The 23,276-nt window shown below is 41.5% G+C and overlaps 1 protein-coding gene across 1 annotated transcript in view; it reads right to left on the bottom strand.

Moving 5' to 3' along the window:
* Nucleotides 1-3,846: 3,846 nt before the first annotated feature.
* kcnk3a (potassium channel, subfamily K, member 3a) overlaps nt 3,847-23,276 on the bottom strand; it is a 60,383-nt gene continuing 40,953 nt past the window's right edge. The window contains exon 2 of the mRNA XM_033647986.2: nt 3,847-8,137. Coding sequence (XP_033503877.2) covers nt 7,218-8,137 — 920 coding nt within the window. The 3' untranslated portion in view covers nt 3,847-7,217. The remainder of the gene's footprint in view (nt 8,138-23,276) is intronic.

The raw sequence follows: 23,276 nt of genomic DNA, 5'->3' as shown, positions 1-23,276 counted from the left end.
ATTAGTTGTGACGCACAGTACAGTAATCTCTTGCTGGTCTAACGTTGGTTGATTTCTAGCTTTTTCATCTATGATCTTCAAGACTGGATATGTATGTGTACAAACAAGGGAAAGACTCTTTGTTGCTAAAGCCAGAGGAGAGCTAGATACACTACTGTAATTAATATGGTGTACATTTTTCTACTTATTTTGCCTCTGATCTTACTCAGGACTGATTTTTATGTGGAACAAGAAAGACCTGGTTATTCATATCCCTGTATACATACATGCAGGCTCATGATCATCTGTTTGCAGGTGTGTCTACATTTCTCACCAGCTCAGACACTGTGTATCAGGTGTTTCTACACCGCAGTATCCTGGTTTCTATTGGAGTACTTCAGGTAGTATATCCAGGTTTCTCAAAACTGGGATGAGGCTGTAAAGGAATACTTCACCCCCAAAATGACCATTTGTAGGGGAGATTGGGGTGGAGGTGGAAGTCTCAGTTATACATAAATATGTTTTAATGTACAAAAATGTTGTATGTTGGTGGGATGAGGGCTAAGGGATGCGGGATGTAGGGTGAGGAATGAGGGTAGAGAGATGTGGGATGGATGGATGGATACAAGGAAAGGATGAGGGTAAAGGGATGTGGAATGAGGGGTTGTTGGATGAAGGATGTATGGGATGAGAGGAAGTGGTGGGGAGGATGCGGGGTTTAGGTGTGGATGGACGGATTGGTTTGGCAGAGTCAGCTGGAGGCTGCAAGACTGGGTGGACCCAGGCAGGGTTGAGACTCTGGGTGGGGGAACCGTATCTCACAGGCTCCTGGTGTACGGAGCCTCCTGATTCCTGTATTCAGACAAGTAGAAAATAGGGGGTCGGGGGGAAGGGATGTGGAAACAGAGTCAAAGGATGAGGAAACGGATGAGGTGTGCTGAAGTACTCGTACTGCGGAAATTAATCCATCTGAGGCGTGGTCTTTGTTCCCGAATCTTGTTATGAAACTTCATTTATAGAGCTGTTTGACCAAGAAGCAGTGAAGATAACGTAGCATTACCTGTGGGACACATACATCCACAACGACAGAGAGGAATGGGGCACACAGTATTATTTCAGAGCTTGGGTAGCTCACTCTCAACAGCTCAGATAGTGATATTAAAGTGGATGATGATGATGATGAAGTGCAGAATGTAATAGAGGATGAGGACTGCCAACAGACGACAGAGTGACAGTGTGGAGACAGAAAGGGGGACAGCTCAGCTCCTTCAGCTGCTGAGTCAAATGCAAGACACAGGGAGAGAGTGACGACAGCCAGAGAGATACCACCAGTGGAGAGAAGCAAGGGAGCAAAAATGTGTTTTCATTTTGTTTCATATTGCGAATTTTCACAATGAATAGAACAATAAAATGCATTAGACTCAGTGTGCAAGGTTTCTGTGTGTGACGTTTGGATGATGGATTTATAAAATGAACTCCGTGTGCAAAGGCCTTTATTGTTATAATTGGTTGAAACACGTGCCAACCAATCCCGCTCACAGTTGGCCCAAGTTAGTGATTAAATGATGTTAGCCAGCTACAGTCACTCATCACAGACTTTCAGGTCTTATATCAGAATGTAGCTCCATCCTTTTTCGATAAACTGAAACATTACATTTTTGTGTAAGTTATGTTTAAAGGACCAGAAAATAGCCATGTGCAAACCAAACCCTGTAGTCCGCCAATCCGGTTTCCTCCTATATCTGTTACTCACCCTGTGTTGCATTGAATTCGTAAAGAAAACTTTAAGCCCAGTGAATGAAGAATCCAAAACCAGAGAAACGTCTTCATGAATTGAAGTCATAGGGAGCCATGTTTACCAACAGCAAAACTAAAACATCTGTTTACAAACTCTCACACAATTCGTGTAGTGTAATCCAAGTCTCATTTATGCAATCATAAGCTCAGGATTTCACAAACAGACAGCCCTGTGAAGCTTAATCTATGCTCTCTTCAAGACAGACTCCAAAAACAGTAGACTGACAATGGGTGCAGTTACATGATGGCTTCTCATTCTGAATGAAATAAATCTGAATGAAATCATTTGGAATTAAAGTTTTTCCAGGTAGTTTACATGGGAAATATTCATTCCGAATGAGGGATTAGACGGGAGATCAGTTTAATCCGCTTTTAATCGACTTTATTCGGGTCCGCGCAAGGTTTGGGGCAGGGAAGGTTTCTGATTGGACAGGGGGCAGGGCGGATGTTACGTGTTTACGTTTACCGGAAGAAAACACTGTAGTCCTCGTTCCGGATAACAAGATGCTTGACGACGCCGTTCTTAGTGCCTTTTTCGGGCTTGTTTTGCTTCTATTCTTGAAGCAGCAGTACAACAACAACCTTGTTCTGCTAATGCTTCGTCTGTTGAGGAGGAGAAGAGAGGTAGAAGGTCGAAGAAGGGAGACTTCTTCATCTCTTGTTTTTAGAAGCTGCCATCTTGTCGCGCTCACGCTATATACGTCATCGCGCCAGAAGGGCAAGGAAACGAGCATGCGCAGAAAGACCGGAATGAGCTTAAAGACGAATGAATGTGTACAAGTGCGAGAAATTCTTTCATTCGGAATTAGCAACAGGAATATTCCAGCCCCTTACATCGGAATTAATTTTTAATCGCATTGGCCATTTTCATTCCGAATTAGATATTTACAAGATCACTTTTAATAGGAATGAACTTTGATTCCGAATGAAAAGGGAATAAAACTGTCCATGTAAACGCACTCATTGACTAACAGTAATTTTACCTTGCAGATTATGGGAGTTGCTGGTCTACCGCTGCCTCAAACATTTAGTTTGTGTTGATTTGTTTTAAATGTTAGTTCAGATTCACCAGGTTTCTGATCATCATTCAGAACACCCGATCATAACCATAAGGTGACCACGAGGGATTACATAGCAATTTTATCCCTTGTCCTACATCCCACATATCCCACTGACAATGTTGTACATTTGTTCTCGGAAGTCAAACCCCTGCAGGACTGAGGCTTCTCTAAAATCTGTCCTTTTTTCAGTGGCTGTGAAAAAGCAGGGAAGGCTGTCATCACGGGTCTGTGTTTGATGTCAATCAAACTGCGCACATGTGGGTCAAGTGCAGGTGAACGCCACTGTCTTTGCTACTCTGTGCCCAACAGGGAAAAGAGCAAATCCACACAAAGTCACAGACGTAGGTGGAATATGATGGAAACTACCACAAAGAAAGGGCGCCTACAACAAAGACTGGGAAACCGCTGCACTTATAACTGGGTGAAGCTGGTGGAAGGCAACTCTCTGGATATTCTTTTTGTGCTATTTTTCAACCTCTCAGCCGTGTCCAACACAAACATACTCTTTGTCCCACATTTTGTGTGTTGGGATTTGGTCACCCTACATAACCAGGACACTAGATTGCATGTAAACCCAGGAATCACCACCGGTATAGCCATTATTATATGATTATAGTGTCAAATTTCTCTGATGTCATAAGTTTGTGTTTGTAGAAAAAATGAGACAATACAGAAGAAAATTTAAGCAATATTAAGAGCTATTTTGCCACCAATAATTATGTTTTTATTCAGAAAAATCAACCAACAAATGGCAGAATGGTAATTGCTATAAAATTAATGAATATTAAAATGTCTCCTGATTATTAATGTGGTTTTCAGCAGGCCTTGGCTGTACAGTATTTGAACACTCATTGCAGTAGATTTCTCAGCAAAGTGAATGATCAGCAGCCATATTTAATACACCTACAGTAAACCCTGATGAAAAGTTAATACTGATCATATCAAATAACAAATACTAACATGAAATACGGTTATTAGACCATTTGACACTCAAATGAACAAACAGTTGTTTTAAATTAAATCATATTTTATTATGATTGAAGAAAAGAACATACTGTCATTGTATAGCCACACACAGAGCCAACTGCAGCCCCTCCTTCAGTTCATGACAGACGCTGACTGACGTTAATAAGAATGTTCCAGTAGAAAAAGAAAAGATGAAATTGTGACCAAAAGTGATATGACTAAAATATTGAGACATTGTAAATTAAAACTACAAAAAAATAAGATAAGGATTATGTAAGAACAAAAAAAATAAACACTGCATAAAGACCTCAGTTGGCTGAATCAAGTGTGTTTAGGTGGGGCTGGAGCAAAGACCCCCTAAGTGCATGAGGTGCAAACTCTGAGGCCATTTATTAGTGAGGTGTACTGCTATTATTCTCAATCATTAATAACACAGAGTCAAACATCTCAGACGTATAACACAAGAGAGAATTATTCAGGGCGTCTCATTTACATAACAAAACACAATGTGATTCCATTAAATAAAAAAATCAAATAAAATAGTGCACTGAATTCCAGCGCCCTGAAGCACACACACACACACACACACACACACACACACACACACACACACACCAGCCTTCTGGTGCGGCAGTGAATAAGATAAGACTCTCTACTATGCACAAAGTGAGCTCACATGCTCTGAGTTAAACTATCAGAATATAGTTGTGCTATATGAAAACATATGATGATAAGATGATAAGAGATAAGTCTGATGCACAGGAAGAAACTATGAAAAGAAATTCATAGTGATGAGGTCTGAAAGGGTCGGCAGGGAGGCCTAGTGGTTAGTAGGGGTGTAACCATCCATTGATCTTTATATATCGATTCAGTGTTCAACGATCCAATATCGTCATCTTTATGATACGCCTTTACTTTGAAATTCTGTGTCACCGTCAAACAGTACCAGGCTGATACTGACAAGCAACCATGAAGAAAAGATGAGGATAATGTTATTTACTCAGAAATAAATCAGTCATACCTGCCTGGACAGTGTATCACTCTGCTAACTTCTTGCTACGGCAACATTAGCTGTTCCGTTTTAACAATGTAAATCTGAAAAAACACATGCAGGCTGAGATTCAAACGTACTGTTCTGTCAGGAGATGACAGAACACGGCACTCACAATGGTGAGTAAGAAAAAGTATAAATAATACATGCAATTAGTTAGGCTATGAACAGAGGAAAACTCTGCTAGTCGCTAGGCTAATTTCTGCGGTGTGAAAGTGCTTAAGCTAATAATGGTGACTAACAAATTTATACTTTTGTGAATTCTATTAATGGTCCAGTGTGTGTAATTTAGAGGGATATATTGGCAGAAATTGATACGTTTTCCTTTGTGTAAAATCACCGGAAAATAAAAATCATTGTGTTTTTGTTACCTTAAAATGAGCTACATAAGGAGTGGGTCTATGAAGATCACCATGTTGCACTGCCATGTTTCTACAGAAGCCCAAGATGGACAAACCAAACACTGGCTTTAGATAGCGTCATTCATATTTTTCAAGATTTCTGGTTTTTGTGTTTTCACATTAGCTATCGTAGTTAGCAGCCCCTGTGCTATGAGCCAAACAGCAATGGAAAAACACTTATTTTTAACGTAACACTGCTTTATTCTGTGTTTTTACTGGTTAAAATCACCTGGTCTGTTTGTTTTAGAGAGGAAGAGACCTCTGTGGATAATTCAGCTCCTGAAAAAAAAACTCCTGAACATCTGGACCTTAAGCTATCAGAGAAAAAAGGTGAGCACACATTGGCAGGTGCTGGGTTAGCGGCTAGCGGCTAGGAGACAGACTGATTTCTATTGTGAAACTGATTTATTCAGTGTTCTTACTGGTTTTATTCAACTGGTCCATTTGTTCCGGAGAGGAGGAGACCTCTGTGGGTAATTTGGTGCCCAGTAAAAAAAAAAACCCTGAACAATGAACACTGAAGGAATCCTAACCAGGAGACGTTTCAGCTGGTTGCAATCTGCAATCCTCACCACTAGATGTCACTAAAGTCCTTAGTCCTTGTCACTAAACTCACACACTGGACATTCAAATTAATTTGTTTTTAATCAATGTTTTATGGCTGTTGGGAGAAGTTTGTCTTCAGTGCTTTAAGACAGATAGTCTTGAGGTTTTAGGAAAAAGGTTAGCGTTTGGGTCAAAGTGAAACGATTTTTGGCAGAAAGCCCTGAAGGTTAACTTATCCCATGAGCTGTTTTATGTGTGTTAGTGGAGCCACTTCCAAGTAAACTTTACTGCACTTAATTGTGATAGCTATAGCTATAGCTGCAGTTATGTAGGTGTTGTTTTTATCTTTAATGGCCAAAAGCAAAGTAATAAGTAGCAGCCTCTTCGGTGACCAATTGTGTTAAATGGGCAGATGATATTGTCTGAACTTAACTGAATCGAAATCATAAGACGTTGTAAAATCAGCAAATATCGTATTGTTGTCCAAAGAATCAATATAACATTGTATCGTGATGAAACTAGTGATGTACACCCCTAGTGGTTAGAGGCACCGTCACGGGTTTGATCCCCACAACAGCTACAGGTGTCCTGTCATTCAGAAAGACGTTTAAGCCAAACCTGCCCGATCATTCTCCATCGTCATTTAAATGCCATCGACATGAGTTTTCTCATGGAAGAAAAACAAACAAACAGATGAAAACAGAGAGAGTGGCTTGAACCTGAACTTCAGTTACAGACACACAGGATAAGACACGGAGAATCACTTTTGTTTTAAATCTTTCACTGAAAAAATAAGCTTTTCCTCAAACACACCTACGAGAGAAGTGTCCAAATATATACACCTTTTTAGTTTCACTGCAGTGAGTATAATACAACCAAAGAGTCCTTTTGGAGAGTCTTTTTTTGGTAAAGGTGCATTTAAGATTACGCAATAAAATATTTCTTCTAAGCGGGGCATTATGTACAATCCTTCTTAAAAACGTGTCTCACAGTGTACTCTGTCCCTTTTCATATTAAAACATGAAATTCTGTCTTATTAACAAAGAAAATAACTGAATTCAATATTGTGATATTTAATATAAGAATTCAGATGTGCAGAGAGAGCTGCACGTGTTTCTTTCTCCCTGTCTTCTAACAGCAACAATTCCAGAGTTTGTGTAACGAATGCTTCTTAAACAACCATTAGCATTACTTCTCAGTGACATCAGTAACGATGTTAGTCCTAAATGGTTTGTGCTTTGCTAATGGAAGTTAAATACATGGAGTCTGGAGGCTGCCAGAGAGAAGCCAACATCAGGAGTGCTGCGTGTCTTTAGGACTGGAGTTGTGTCCCCCTGCTGTCCTCAGCTAATCCCGTACCACAGTAGAAGGTTCCTCCTGTGTGGACTTGACCTTAAAGTATTGAGTTCTTCGAGTTTAGATGGAGCTCCTGCGTTTATTGAGTCTTCTGTAGGTGTTGACGCTGTGCAGACCCGTGGAAACTGAGCTGATTCCCGAGTGGCGTTGCAGGCTGCACACACAGCCGTTAGAGTGCAGGGGGTTGGTAAAAGCCTCTCCCTGCTCCATGTACGTGTCCGAGGTGGAGAGGTCACGTGGGATGATCATGGGTATGGAGTATTGCAGCTTCTCTCTACTCTTGTACCAAAGGCAGGAGCACATGGATTGGAAGTGGAGCACTTCAGCATAAACGTTACGTAGACCCCGACTCGCCGCCCCTCCACCACTGCCTCCTACTGCGCTTCCTCCGCCGCACCCAGACGGCGTGGAGGAGGTGGAAGCGGGGTCTACAGAACAGTGGATGTGTCCGCCCGCCTGACCGTTATGAGCGAGGAGCGCCCTCTGCTCAGCATCCCGCTTCTCATCCTCGGCGTTCATGGTCATGAACCGCAGCACCGCCAAGTTGAGGAAGGCTCCGATCACAGCCAGGCCCGTCAGGATGTAGATGAAGCTGAAGGCCACGTACTCCGGCTGGGTTTGGAGGGCCTGCTCATTCTGCAGCGCCACATAGTCCCCGAAGCCGATGGTGGTGAGCGTGATGAAGCAGTAGTAGTAAGCGTGAAAGAAACTCCACCCCTCAAAGTGCGAGAAGGCCAGCGCCCCGACGCACAGCGTGCTCATGCAGGATATGAAGCCGATTGTCACCATGTTGACCATGGAGACCTCGGTGCGCCTCATGCCAAGGCACTTCTTCAGGCGGTGGAGCAGGTACCTGACGAAGGTGTTGATCCGCTCGCCCACGCTCTGGAACATGACCAAGGTGAGAGGGATGCCCAGGAGGGCATAAAGCATGCAGAACACCTTCCCTCCATCTGTGCTGGGGGCTGCATGGCCGTATCCTGGGGGAAAAGAAGGAGAAAGGGGCAGGGTTACTGGGGCAGAACTAATTAAATCTACAGTGCAGAGGACAGGGGTCTGAGAAAAGAAGGCTGGAGGCTGGGAAAAGATAGTCAAACCCCGAGCAGACAGATATAAATGATTTGTATTCTTTGAGCAGCACTTCTTACAAATTCAAAGACTCTTCATTTCACAGCGGCCGAATGCAACTGAAGATGAGAATGCACAGCGGTGTGGCGGGAATGGCAAAGTATTGATGTCATGTATGGGGAGAGAGAGCTTGAATAATTCATTGACAATTGGTCTCCGCAGAGTGACTTCACCTAATGAGTACATTTGTGCCTAATTAGTCCTCTACATTTTTCCAGAACAAATAAACAGGACAGTACAGGGCACGCTGCAAATATTGGTCCTTGTTTTGTTTATGTAACAAAGACACTCTTTGTCCTGGAGTCTTTTGAATTGTGGGATTACAATACCCCTACAGCACAACAGAATAAGGCAGCAGCGTAGTTTGTGTGCGCTCCAGTGAGTCCTCTGAACAGTGACACAGCCTGGAAAAGAGAATACAAACTCCCCACAAAAATGCAGACTTAATTAAGCAGCTCTGTGGCACAGAACATGCCACGTCAAAGTTTTAAGAAGGAGCTTTTCAGTAATTTATATCCCATAAAACTGAGAATGGATAATAAACCATTTACTATATAGACATATTGTCAGCGACTGAATACTACCGAGTGCTCACCACCAGCCAATTTCAGATATGACTCACTGTGACTCTGAGTGATTCTGTATGCACTCACACTGTAGAGCTCATGAATTTCAGGATGGATTTGAGCTTCCTTCCGGCATATTTCAGGTTAAGCACTAACCTTTTGCCTCATCACGTCATCCTCTCACTCCTATTGTCCCACAGGATACGGCGCCCTCGCATGCAACATCATTAACGCCCGAGATTTATTCTCCGCATGTGGACCTGTTGCACACAGGAGCCGAGAGATGATGTCCCTGATAACAATGTGATCAGCAAATGGAAAAGGTTGACCAATAGTTTGAATGTAATTACTCCCCAGGTTGATTTAATTCTTTGGGCTCTGGTTTTATTGTCACACTGATCCGTGCGGTTGAGCCATCTGTCTGTCTGGTGCCAAATCTGTTTAAAGCTTTCCCAGTTGGGCCGCCAAAATGAGAGCCATTACAACTGATGTATCTCATCGTGGAAGGAAAAACCTGACCCGTTCACCGAGCAAAGAGACAGTTTGCTTCTTAGCAGCATTGCCTATTTTTAATCTCACCCCACAAAGACGTTTATCCCATTTTCTGATGACAGAGAGATGACTGATGAGTACTCTAGTCTGATTAGTGGCCAATTTATTACAGTCCACTTTAGCAGAGAGACTGACTCTCCGGCCATTTGATGACATTAATGATGGTGCGTTCGAGATGATACTGAAAATATATTGGATAAACTAGATGATATTTAACACAGACTGAAGTTTGCATTCATACTACGACAACTTGGAATGGCAGAAGCTGGACATTTCAACAATTTATGAATTGCTTAAGCTTTATTTTCGATTGCTTAATTGAGTTGAAACAGCTAAAAGTATTTACTTACAGCTGTTTCAACTGTTTATCCATTAGGTCTACAGTTAATCAATTAAAACTATTTATCCATTATGATTAAGTATCTATTTCAACCATTTATCAGTAGCTAATTGCAGTTGCGGTCCTCGGCTCTGGGGGGCACCACGCAAAAAAGTCCATCAAGGGCTGAACTAACAGTATCCACCTGTCATAGGATAGCTGGAAGGGGCAGCAGCAGTGTAATGCCTTTATGGGAGGGTTCATTGCAAAATGTGGCAATATGAGTGGCTGTCAGGGAGCCTCTTTTCCCAACATGCTTTGGGGGCCCGCAGACAATTGCCTGTTTGCTCCCCCTGACTTTACACCCCTGGCTCATTGTCAGCACTTTATCTGTTTTGCATTACATTGCTAATTTTTCCAATGGTTTATTGCAGTGATCGTATACCAGTAGCCTACAGGTGATGTATGGCTTCCCATCTGGGAAATGTGAATTCAGAAAATGTGAGGAGGAAAAAAACATTGTTTCAGTGTTCAGCATTTTGTCTTCCTATATTAAAGCAACTCCAAGAACAACTGAGATGGAAATAATTCTATTAGAAATTATTAACCAATCCCTACGCTGCAGGTACTAAAGACGTTAAAAATCCACCTGTCGGCTAATTACTTGAGAGCGGTAGTGATGCACAAGTCAGCCTATAACTCACAGGGTGGATCCAGGTAAGCTCACTAGAAAATATAAGTGTTCCCAGTAAGTTATTGATAACTGACAGAAACACTGTGTGTAATAGTCCACCTTCCACCTCCTCTTACCCTCTCTCAAACACGGACAGTTCTCGTCTCTGTCTGTGTCTCTGCCCTCAGTCTTGCTACTGTTATGCATAAAGTTGGCGATTTGTGGGCTGTGTCGGGTTTGCATGGTTAATTAATGCATATTTTTGAGGGGTGGGCGGTGTGAATTGGATAATTAAAGCCGTCTTTAATAAACTGGATGTGGCCTGTACCATATCTTCATTTAAGAACAAGAACAAACCTCTTATTTAACATTTGTTTTATTCTAATAATGAATTTATTCCTCAAAATGTTACTATATTACTAAAGAATTATTACTTAAATTATTTACCAATGCTAGTGAGGTCCAAATCAATTCAATTTATATTTTTTTTCAAAGTGTGGCCCCCCCACAGTGGCCCTTTGACAAATGCAATTGATGACACCTTGTTTAGTGATTACTTTAAAATAATCTTACTTGCTAACTAGTGTTCACATCCTCATATTCCTATTCTTTTTTAACTAGTTGAGCTACTCCAAAGTTTTCTCATGTACCGCGTGTTGCTACTACAGGAGCACTTCCTCCCAGGGTCCCACTGCCTCTGGGTGGGACTCACTACTGTACAATATGTCAACTTCTTAAACCAGTACAACAACAACAACATAAATCAGGTTCCTTTGGCCACTATGACTGGCTTTCTTTTCCCCCAGCAGATACTACTAATCAGAAATGCACAAGTCTATATGGTCAGTCTGCTCCCCCACACTTCAGCTCAGGTCTGTGAATATTAATGTCTCCTATTGATCCATCATGAATATATATTAAAAATCATAAATCTTTGAAGAAAATTTGCATTATTACTTTCATGTGAAGGTACAACTCTCCCCTCAAGGTCTGCATCAGAAAATATTATAATCCTAAATTGCATTTACTTCAGCCTCGCAGAGGTATTTACTCCTGCCTGAACCCCGGGATGAATCCAGTGGAAAAAACTGTTTGATAAGAAAACAAATTTTCGGTGTCGTGATTTGTTCTGCCATTTGCCTCTCATCAGAGAACTTATCAAAACATATGATCTCAAAGAAAGTTCAAATAGTGTCAACAAGCAGACGAAGGTTCCCAGATTTGTACAAAGTGCTACATAAAAGTCAGCCATAACGAAACACTAATCCTCTTCATATTATATCCCATACACAATTATGTTTGGTTCACATGTTTGGTGTTAGTGTTAGTGTAAGTTAATGTGGTTTAGTGAGGCCACATTGTGGTTCAACACATTATCACTCCAACCTCTTCACATATCTACGTTTGGTCATGGACTTTCCATGTCCAGATACGACATGCAAGGTACCCTGGGTGTGTTGGTTGTTGACGTTCTGGGACATCGTGTCAAGTTCTGTCTGTTACATGCATTGTCTTCTTTCAAAACAGACCTCCTTTTTCACAGGAAATTTAACCTTTACATACAGTCTCTTTCAAAATAAACGCACTGCGTCAGTACAACAACGCAATTTGACATTTTTTTTCCTCCAACCACTAACTTGCATGGTTGGGTTTAGGAAAATAGAACAGGATTTGGCTTTATAATCTTACAAGTGGCAAACACCGCTCTTAAAGTGGGTGTTTGTTGGACACATCCACCATCCCTCCCACCTGTCCCTTTCTGACTTTTTCCGCCTAAACTTTCATTCTTGTCCTGTTGCATTTCCCCCTGACGCCACTGGTCGCCATTAAACTATAATGGCGACCAGCCACGTATCATGCCGATGTCAAAGGGCGGCTTTTTTCGTCAGTGTCTGATGCGGTAAGTCACTGCCTAAGCACGGGATTTCGACAGCTTCAGAGTGAGACTGGGTTGTGTGGTTAAGGCCAGGGCATATTTGAGTATGGTTAAGCAGAGGCGTGACCAAGTCAGTGTTTTGCAAGTCAAAGGAAGTCTTAAGTCTTTGTACTCTGATCTCAAGTCAAGGCAGGCAAGTCTTGGGACCTAAACCTTGAGTTTTGAGTCCTAAACAAGGCAATTTTTTTTGTTGAGTCCTAAACAGGTCATGATGCACTCTTCACTGAATGAAATGCTACTTTAACAGCAAAGTAATGATATACATAATTTACAAAAATCACAAATGCTTTTTAAATTTTGTACTAATTTGTAAAACAAGTCTGTTGAAGTTGTTGCATTTCCTCAATTTTCAACCTGCACACTTTGCATACTGCAATTCCTGTCTTAGCTTTCTTAGCGGTATCATTTTTTTTTCCAACTGGCACTCAGTAACATAAATTTGCGTCTTTATGGTTCTCTCCTGCAACTCGACTAGCTGCTGTTGGATTGGTTCAACCAAAGTGGATCCAGGAATTAAGTGTCGACTTGTTGGGAATGAACAGCGTTAACGTAAATTGATTCAGAAAATGCAGGAAAAAGAATTGATTCATGGCACACCGTTTAAACAATGAAGCTCCAGCGAAAGTTCAGTCAGGAAGACAATACTTTTCATGCTCAGGCTGTAAGTTTCTTTCTCACCCTGCCATTCACTCCTTGCACGTATGCTCACTCACTATCTCTAGTTGTCATTGTCTGGGTAGGTTAATTGAGTCATCAGCTGGTCTGATTCAGAATCAACCAATAACGCAGCCACACACCTTCTCTGTCAGCCTATCATCTTACTGCTCCTCATTTTAAATATGGTTCTTTCTCTGCTGTAGTTCTTTCTTGCTGCCGTTGTGTGCGCCCTCCACCTCCCCATCACCACCCAGTCTTCACAGATTCATCAGCCTCATCATCCTCAGCAGCCACCAGCCTCAGAGTCATCAGCCACCACTACCACCACCAGTGTCTGGACTCCATGGTCGATCACAAAATATCTCCCTCTAGTGTCCAGGTTCTACACAAATCATCTGTTAATCTGTACATTCATATTTTGTATTAAATATTATCTTTACCTCATTCTTCTGTCTCTCCTTGCCAATATAAGGTACTGGTCATACCAGACTAGATGAGGTTGTGAGGGCAATAAGAGTTTATTAAATTGAGCTTGAGTGAGTTTTATTCCTTTCGGATTGAACTTTTATATTTCAAAAGGGAGATTGTGTTATATCTTATTTAAAGGGTCACTCTAGTGTCACTTTAAGAGTTACATTTTACATCCACGCCTGTAAGTAAACTTATTGACCATCACGACAGAGAGAGCAGGACAGTGTGTTCAGGTGAGGACACAGGCCGAGCTGCAGGCCTGTCACAAGCTGTCAGCAGCAGGGAGCAGCTTATCGAGACACGTGGACGACCGGAGTGACAGCGGTGCTCGTCAACAGCAGACGCAGGAGCTGGAGGCGACAAGGCCAGCAGTCCCGCCACTGCCGCGTGAGAGAGATCGGAGAGACCCGCATGACAAGCTCATCCTTCCCTCTCCTCCCCGAGCCTCACCCTCACCCGCTCCCCCCAACAGCAGTGACAAAGTTATCATGAGACAGGACGCCTCCACGGCTTGTCCTGGCACGCAGGGGGGGGGAAGCCACCAGGGCCACTCACTCTGTTTACACAGATTACAGTCATTGCCACTGGCAGGGAAAAAAATGCAGGCTCACTGCTCTGAAAGGTGAAAAAAACAATTGGCCAAAGAGGTCTGATTGACATGTGAAGAACCCCAGACTCTGCACTGGCTGTCTGACGCTGAAGCATTAATACTAAACACATTTGGCTGCAACTATTTGCACATATTTCACAGATAGACGGGGAAAATCACAGAGCAGACATCTGGGAAATTACAGGTTTTTTTTCCTGTAATTTCCTCTAAAATTAGCTCAGTGTCTGAATTTGTGGAAGGATTGTTGTAACTTATAAAAGGAAAATCTCTTTGAACTCAGGGCTGATTGTCTCATAACCTGATTTCTGTAATTATCCTGCTAAAGAAAATACGAAAATTGCATAACACTGAAAGGCAATAACAGCTTTTAAAAGACCTATTAGGCAAAACTAACAAGCAGGGGAGGCTCGGGCTTATAAATGTCAGCTGAACACAGGTGCACCATACTCTAAACTCTCATCATTCCCTCACTGCTGCTGCCTCTCATTACAGAAGCGTAATTTACAACCAATCATTTAAGTTAAAGCCTCCAGCAACAGGCTAATTTAAGTGCTTCAAAACAAATCATTTCATAGAGAGGAGACATAATCCGCTCTGATATCTTTGCCATTCTGAAACGCTGTTAATATAATTTGGAAATTTAATTTCAAGTTGCTTTTTTTCCCCACCCTGTAATTCATTTCACAGTTCCGAATCCTCTCATTCATTTTAGCAGATGGGCGCACAGCTTCATTCAGTGCCATGCCACATTAACCCTCACTCCGATTGTCTAATTAAATGTTATCTTCCAACACTGCTCATCTGTAGCAATGCAAATAATATCACTGGTGCGGGCTGTTGTTTCGCCTTTTGGTCCTGCAATTGCTACTTCGCCTCCAAAGATGACAGCTCAGCACATGCAGTTCCCTTCCTCGTGACATCTGCCTCTACAACACAGCGTCGGCCACTGCATCCAAAGTCTTCATTATACTGATTAATTAGGCAGGGATGAAAAAACGGGCTTTGAAAATACATCAAAGAATGGCATAATGTGCCTGTTAGGGCTCCGGCTCTCTGTCACTCAATTAAATTTTCATTGATTACCAGGCACAATTTGTTCTCGCCATCCAAATGAGGAGCACAACCTATTCATCAAGCACATCACCTCGGCTAATGGGGCAGGATTCTCAAAGAGGCGCATATTTATTAGGGGCTAATAATAAATGGAAAAAACGAAACACATGCACACAAAAAACAGCGGTGAAATATGTGTTTTTTCAGATGTCAAAATGTATAACATGAAATACAAATGCATGCACACCAGTGGGGCTGAAATCATTTTATGAAGCATACATCCAACACAAAGAGTCTCTGCAGAGGAGACTTCAGGATGTGGACTCTGTAACAGAAATGCTGGTGGCAGCGTTGCTCTCTGGGGTTCAGTGGTGACTGATAATGTCCTCAGACATCTCTGCACCCCGGAGACCAACCAGTGCCATGCTGTATAATACACTCATCAGTGTGTGTGTGTGTGTGTGTGTGTGTGTGTGGTGCAGGGTTTCACTCCAGACTGAGAGGCAAAGGTGAAAACAGTAGCCGGCTGGAAACTGTTGTCTCTGCGTAATCGCTCAGGTATAATAAACAGATAGCATCTTGTGTAGTTCATTAAGTGTTTGCTGTAAAGGAGAGGAGCTGTGGTCTCTTTTAAAGGCTCTAATGTCACTGATACTGCTGTAAAACAAAAAGTTTCTTGTATGTAAAGTGACGTATCTTTTAAACAATCATTCTTGTGTAAATTTGTCTTTTATTTTTCTGTTTTTGACTCGGCACAAACTCATGCTGTGCACTTATATATTGTTAAAACCTATTCAAATACTTCAGTGGATTTTAAATCTGTCTAAGGACGCCAAATATATCAGGGTGAATTTTGGGGATGTTTGTAGATGAGTAGTTCATCTAGACCTCTGGTTCCCAACTGGTCCAGCTACAGGGTCCAGATTTCTTCTTAGTCATTAGTCCACACAGTTTAATATATTCAGTGTCATACTTGAGTTTGGCCATGTCATCGAGCTAGTTTGCTGTCTCTGTCAGGTAGCTGTCCATTAGTCACTCACTCTAAAGCAAGAAAGGGCACTTCAAAATAAAAGCTCGGGTCTGGAAATTCACTGTACTTCAAATTAAAGTGTGTTTTTTTTACAGACTGGACAAGTTTAAGAGTCACTTGTCCATACAGAATGGGACCAGTCCACCAGCTGGGAACCACTTGTCTAGAAAATCTCCATTTGGTTGAATGACTCAGCCATTGAAAACATTGAGTTTGATGTCACTTATTAACACCACAAAGCTTCAATGAAGCGCTGGAACCAGCTTGTATATGACGCAGTCAGACAGTGTGGATTTCTCATATCCAACATGAGGAGGAACTGTGTGTTTAATTTATTCTAAAGTTAAATTAAAGCACTGTAAAGCACTTTGAAACTTCCCAAGTATATAAATTATGCTATATAAATTAACTTGCTTTGCTAACTGTGTCACAAATTGACTATGTTGGTGCTAAATCCTTAATTGAGAATAAAGGAAATCCATTTATTAAACAACAAATTACAAATCCATTTGTTTGTTGCCATCCATAATGGCAACAAACAAATGCAACATTAAACCTGTAACATGCTGAACATAAATAATCCAGCGTGTAACAAATTGTGATTAAATTGTTTGCTGTGCTTTTGGTTATTGCAAAGCACCTGCTGCTGTTTGTAGAGCTTATTGCTGTGAGTGTGTGGTGATAACTGAAGGTGACTCAGACATTTTTTTAAGATTATTCTTTAGGGCTTTTTGCCTTTATTATAGCACAGCCGGAGAATAACAGGAGAGGGGGAATGACACACAGCAAAGGGCTAAAGGGTTAAAATAGAACCCTGGCTGCTGCAAGAGCCACTTTTACACAGAGATCACACTATAGGGCCTCTACAAAGTCAAAGTGTGGTTTTAGACAGCATGCCGGCATCGCAGAAGTAAAAGAAGCGTGACTAAAGAGTGCCTGCCTCTAGTGTGACATATAACATATGCATCACCAGCGCTTTATACACAATAACAAAGGTATAACATGACAACAGTGGTGAAAGGTAGATACCACGGGTCCTAGTGTACGCTAGTTACTAGTTATAAAGCACACACACGCCCACCACGGGCAAATGTTTATGAAAAAGCCAAAGGCATCTCATTTAAGGAGCTTTGTTTCTCCCGTTTGTTTCTCTCTCGTCCTTTCTTACTGACACTTTTCGATTTAAAAGGCATGACTGCTCGCTGGACTTAAAGATGTGCCCAGCTTGTCAGTCTTGACAGATTTGACGCCTAAACTAGCTACTGTATCCTATGATCTTGTCACACAATCAAATAGAGACTTCATATTAGACAGTATTAACATACATGCTACCAACATCAGCATTGCATACCTATACCTATACCTGACAAAAATATTAAAGAAAATAAGAAATTACTGACTTAATTGAACAGATTTTTAAAAAATAATTTTTACTGTTTCTGTAGAAAAAGCATTCATATAATCTGTTATAGATTGCTACTGACTATTTTACCAAAAAAAGAGACAAGACAAGACAAGATAAGAAAATCATAACGGAGATTTAATGTCTTTTTTTCAAACACAAGTGTAGTTGCAATCTGAATCATTTGCAAGGGCCCCACCCCACGGCCCCCAGTGCAACTGCACCTGCATGACAATAACAATCATCTACTGTCTGAGTGATCTCATCCATTGCTTAGAGGAAAAGCAATGGTGCCTCCAACTCTTTTGGGGCCTAAAAAGTCGCTAGAAAAACAACAACAATGACTCGCTAAATCACAACCGTTTTTGTTATTATTTTGGCGTCCAACAGTGGTCTGTAGCTTGGCAGGCGTCTCACCTAGGTGACACACCATCCACCATCCTCCCCACCTCTGAATAACAAAGTCAGCTTATATACTATTCTGAAAAACACAAATTGTCCCCCCCAATTCTAAATAGCTTAAATGATTGAAATTGAACAAATGTATACAGTAGTCCTATATACTGGGACAAAGGGAAGATGATGAGGAGAAATGGGAATCCGTGAGAGGCGAGAGATGAGAACGTGAGTGGACATAACATGCCTGAGACCCTGAAACTAGAAGCAGCATTAACTAACAGCGAAGCAGTGAAAAGGAGGGTGATGGCTGGTTCCATGTACTACTGGCTGTTTAAGAGAAATAAACAGTAAAGGTAAGCATATGATTCTCTTTGTAGTTTTTTTTGAATGACTTGGTGATGAGCCTCTATGAAATCGTGAAATATGCTGGCAATCTCAAGCGCTCTGTGGGCATGATTTGCACGTGTGCAATTAAAAAAAAATCACAACTGATTGTGTCCCCCCCAAACTTGTCATCAGATCTGCACCCATGGTTGATATGTATAAAACCTACCAATGCATATCTGTGGTTTTCAGAAATGTACAATGTCAAAGTTTTACTGTGGCGACTGGGCTGTTTGTTTGAGGAGAGATATTCACACATCCAACTGTCTTGAGTCTTTGAACAGAAACTCCTGCACACTGCTCTTACTCAGCTTCATGATTTATGAGTAACACAAACGTTTCGGTCCCCCTGGACCTTCGTCAAGAGTGTTCCACACCATTATTTACAACATTGAGCTTAATCAGAAACCGCTCCACCCATTTCACAGGTGTAGGGGAAATAATCAGCTGTGGCTGTGCTTGTCAATAATTGACAACACCCTGTGCACCATATGCCACATACCTCACAAACGAAAGAGCAAGGATGCAAGAAAAACACAGGAAAAACCTCGTAACCTCAGGCTCCTTTTACAGTCTACTCATAACATTATTTACAAAAAATGCTGATCTTATGAATGAACACATCAGCCTTGCAGCTCTCATAAATCAAAATGTTCAACACTGCATACTCCTATGCCATGTATTATAAATTGGTCTTCTGAGATCCCCAAATCAGTTTCTATTCAGACTCAGTGTTGTAAATAATGTTGTTGAGCGCTCGTGATGTAGGTCCAGAGCGACTGGGCTGTTAAAAACTCTGCTGAAGCAGAGTAACTGTGATAATTTACAGCTCTACTAAGAGGACATTACTGTCGGTGTGTATCACTATAGTGTTCAGTAAACAAATTCCTTCTGCAATGCTGAAGTGTGCTCAGAGGTGTTGCGCACAATCACAATATTTGGCCATATATGGCTAACCCAGCTTTTCTCCGTACAGGTGGCCGCAGCAGCCATTCAGGCGTGACGTCACTCTTATCTGTGCTTACGCCATCCCTAAAATGCCGCGCAGATCTGGGGAACATTCTGAACAAACGTCTAAATAAACATGGACCATGCCGTCTGCTTTGATACAGGCTGTCTGTGAGCAGCGGCCCACTCTGCTTCCCAGCATGCCTTCTCCACAGCTCACTTTCATCTCCAGCTGCATGTTATCATTACACAACCTGACAAACTGTAACTCTTGCCCACTTGTAAGCATCACACATTTCCACAGATAACACCCAAAGATGTTACGTCAAAAAAGTCAACTGCGATCCTGAATTTCCCACAAATGATGTCCGGTCTGTATCTGAGACGTGGACCTGCAGACCCCTATCAATTCTCAGTCACAGACACCTCAAACTCCAGACGACCTCGTGATTGTTTATTCAGGCACTCAAACACAAGCTCTGGTCTTCCCGCCTCCTTCCATTACTCCGTCCGGCTTTTGACCCACAAGGCCCTGCTGACAGCTGCTGTGTAATGTCCCTGTGTGTGAAAGCAAAGGATTTCTAGGAATATGTTTCACAGGAAAGAAAATAAATCAATATTTAAAGTCAATGAGTTCAATCAAGAATCTAGAAAAAAAAGGCAAACTGTAGTTGCCTCATTTATTTTCAACGAGGTATGGATTAGAAAGAAAGCTTTTCCTACTGTTTCAGTGACCTGATATAATTTCAGTGCAGTGTTACTCAGCAGGGCAGCAGGGGTGCAAAGCTGAATAGAAACATATGGTGCATGTACAGTATGTGCCATATGTTAATTTGTCTAATGAATACAACTCAAAAACAACCCTTTGTTTAACATATAAAGGAAATTTAAATTTTGCCATTTGGCCTTAATGCATCAGACTGTCAAATCTAACAACAGTTTGTTTTTCAGTGCCTTCAAAAACCATTAAGTAGATAAGGTATGGTTAAGTGTATGCAACTCAAACACACTTTAGCTAAGGTTAGGGAAAGATCGTGGTCATAGTTAAAAGCAACCAATGAATACAGTGGTCCCCCACCTCTTGATTATTTTACAATCTACCCCAACTGGCGCTATTTGGTCCACTTTAAACAAACCCTGGTCCGCTTCCACAGATAGTTCGGTTCGTTTGGAGTGGTGTGAACGCTCATTTGACTCTCGTGCAGACCAAATGAGGTCTGCTTGAAAACTGTGGGTCTCGGTTCACTTGCAAGTGAACCCTGGTGCAGTTCGCTTACAGTGGGAAACGCAAACGGACTAAGAGAGGAAGGGAACCAAAGAGAGGAAGTGACGTAGAGTGCAGTGCATTTGGGGTAGAGAAAAACAAAGCCACAAGTTGTCTTGTGGGCAGACGTGGAGTAGTGAGGAGGCACAGGTGCTTATTGATTCGTATATCGCAGTTGCTACCCACAATGGATTTCCGTTTTCGGTCCTGGCCAATCGATGAGCTGGGTTTTCTTCTTCCTAATGCTTTTTTCTTCCTGGTCGGTGGTCGTTTCAGGCAATACTGCCCCCAAACAAGCAGCTGTTGTAACTGCGTGATGTTGTCCAGGCAGTTTGGTCCACTTTAAAAAGTGCAGTGTGAAAGTGAACCGAACCATGAAGGTGTAAAATTTTCAGGATTCCCCACCCAATTGAACCCAGTCCCGCGGACTATCCTGGTGTGAATGCGCCCTAATATTCCACTAAAATTCAGAATATGACAGTTTTCTGATTTTTTTTCCCAAATGTCGCATTTTCTGATTAAATGGGATATGGCGATATTAACAGCATTCTTTGGACATGTATACAGCGCATTTGGAATATGCCTCTGATTTAAGGTCAGTTGTGCGTTGTCATGGATATGTTGTACATGAACCAAATCTCCAACAGTTTTCAAGGCTGGCGTGGTGATAAATGCCCAAAAGAAAAGCCCACATTTCTGGTTAGAAGGAGAACCACACCTACTTCTAGATATTATGACAGATGTGAATATCAACAGGTTTTTCAATATGAATAAATACTGCAACGCAGACCTTTTCAAGAATGTGACTGAAGAACAGTTCGCACAGTTGATCAAGTCAGCCACCAGTAGGAAATCTTATGGTGATGCAAAGAAGCAGCGGCTCCAGCTGTCACACATTTACATATTTGACTTGATGAACAACATGTTAGAGCACAATAATTGGAGTATGCATAGCGCCCTGTAAACAGGAGTGTTAGTGGAATATTTGTTTTCATTAGACATGTAAACAGTTCAGTAGAAATAATGTATTTTCTGGAATAAGGGCAAAAACTGAACTATTTTGTGCATGTAAACCCAGTTGTTGAAGACCCACTGAACATCCTCTAGCTTCCTTTGTGACATGGGCGATTTGCTTCTCAAACCACTGTGGGATAGCAGGTGACATATGGGGCTGACCACCAGCACACTCACAAAAAAGGGAAGGGTAAAAGGACCTGAATAAGTTTTACTATATTCAAAAGAAAAACACTGATGCACTGGTGACTGTACTTCCTATTATCAGGAAGCACTAGTTATCAACGATGGAGGGACTCAAAAGCATGTCTTGACTTGAAGATACCAGGGGTTAGTACACAGGGGTCAGTCCGAAAGTCAAGGCAAAAGTTTTCAAAACAACAAAAGCACAAGCCAAGAGAGTCAAAGTCTGATGCTGTCATGCTTACTAGAAACAGTGAAGACAAACTGAACTAAAACAGCATCATGTTACTTCTGCGTTTGCCACTGATAGATATCAGTCATTATTCACATGACCATGTTTGTGGCGAAAACATGAATATAGTATTATGTGTTTGAACCAGCCACGTCTAAGCCACATGGTGTCAAAAACTTCCTCAATGGCCCTTGGCATTAGATATGGACACCCTTTAGCATCTCAGGTGCACTGGGCTTTCAGCTAACTCCAATGTCAACCTGTCCTCATCATTAGACTGTCAATAAGCACAAGACTTTGATCCAGAAGAACAGTATTCATGTCTCATGTGAAATTAAAAGTTAAAGTTGAGTTATTTTGTCATGTCAGTCGCTAGTCAATTATCGCCTGACGCCAACCACAATCTTACCCTAATACTAGCCAAGTGGTTTTGTTGCCTTTCGTTGCCTTAACCTAACCTTGGGCTGCTTCCCAAGTGTCAAAATATGACGAGTAGGGATGAGATCATATTTGAACAAATAAACACTGCAGTTTTTTTTTTTTTTTTTTTTTTTTTTGGCAGATGCTTTCTAACCAACTGTAGATCATTTCTAAACAAGGCATTTTTATATTTTTATCACGGGAGCACTGCCCTGCCAAGACAGACAAGAGTATCAGTCATTCACCAATTATTTTGTCCCAAGCTATTACCGTTGCCTAGTCCTTACTAGGACATTTTTGAGATTAAACCTAATCATAGCTTAAACTTTGTAGTGCCAAAACACTTTCATAGTTTACACTTTCTTACTGTTGTACTGTTGTGTGAAATATACAACAAATTTATTACATGTCTTGTTGTGAAGGGCAGTTACATATTTTGTCATTCAATTTTGAGGACTTGTTAGTTGGATGATAACATGTAACAAGTGGCAAACTTCTAAAGGATGCAGGTTTGCAGGTTTAATGTCACCAAAAAAAGACCACACAATGTGGCACAATTAAAGTTGACATTGTATCATAAAATATATATAATATCAGTTATTAAAAACAGTTTATAAAGCCCTATTCAGCAGAACAGGTCGTCCACTTATTGCAGAGGTGGGGTTTCAAGCCCTGGCTCCCCCTATAAACACATATGCACATGCGCATATCTGTACATATTTCTTATTCTCATTTTTCTGTTTATACATATTGTGCTGTTATATTATAGCATATCACACATATTTTCATGTTTTTAAATACTTCGTATGATTCCTTGTATATAAGAGCAACTGTAACATATCCTAATTACCCCCCCTGGATCAATCAAGTATTACGGA

Source organism: Epinephelus lanceolatus, chromosome 13 (genome assembly GCF_041903045.1).
Source record: "Epinephelus lanceolatus isolate andai-2023 chromosome 13, ASM4190304v1, whole genome shotgun sequence".
NCBI lineage: Eukaryota > Metazoa > Chordata > Actinopteri > Perciformes > Serranidae > Epinephelus > Epinephelus lanceolatus.
Note: the sequence above shows the minus strand (reverse complement) of the source record. Positions and strands in the feature narration are given on the sequence as shown.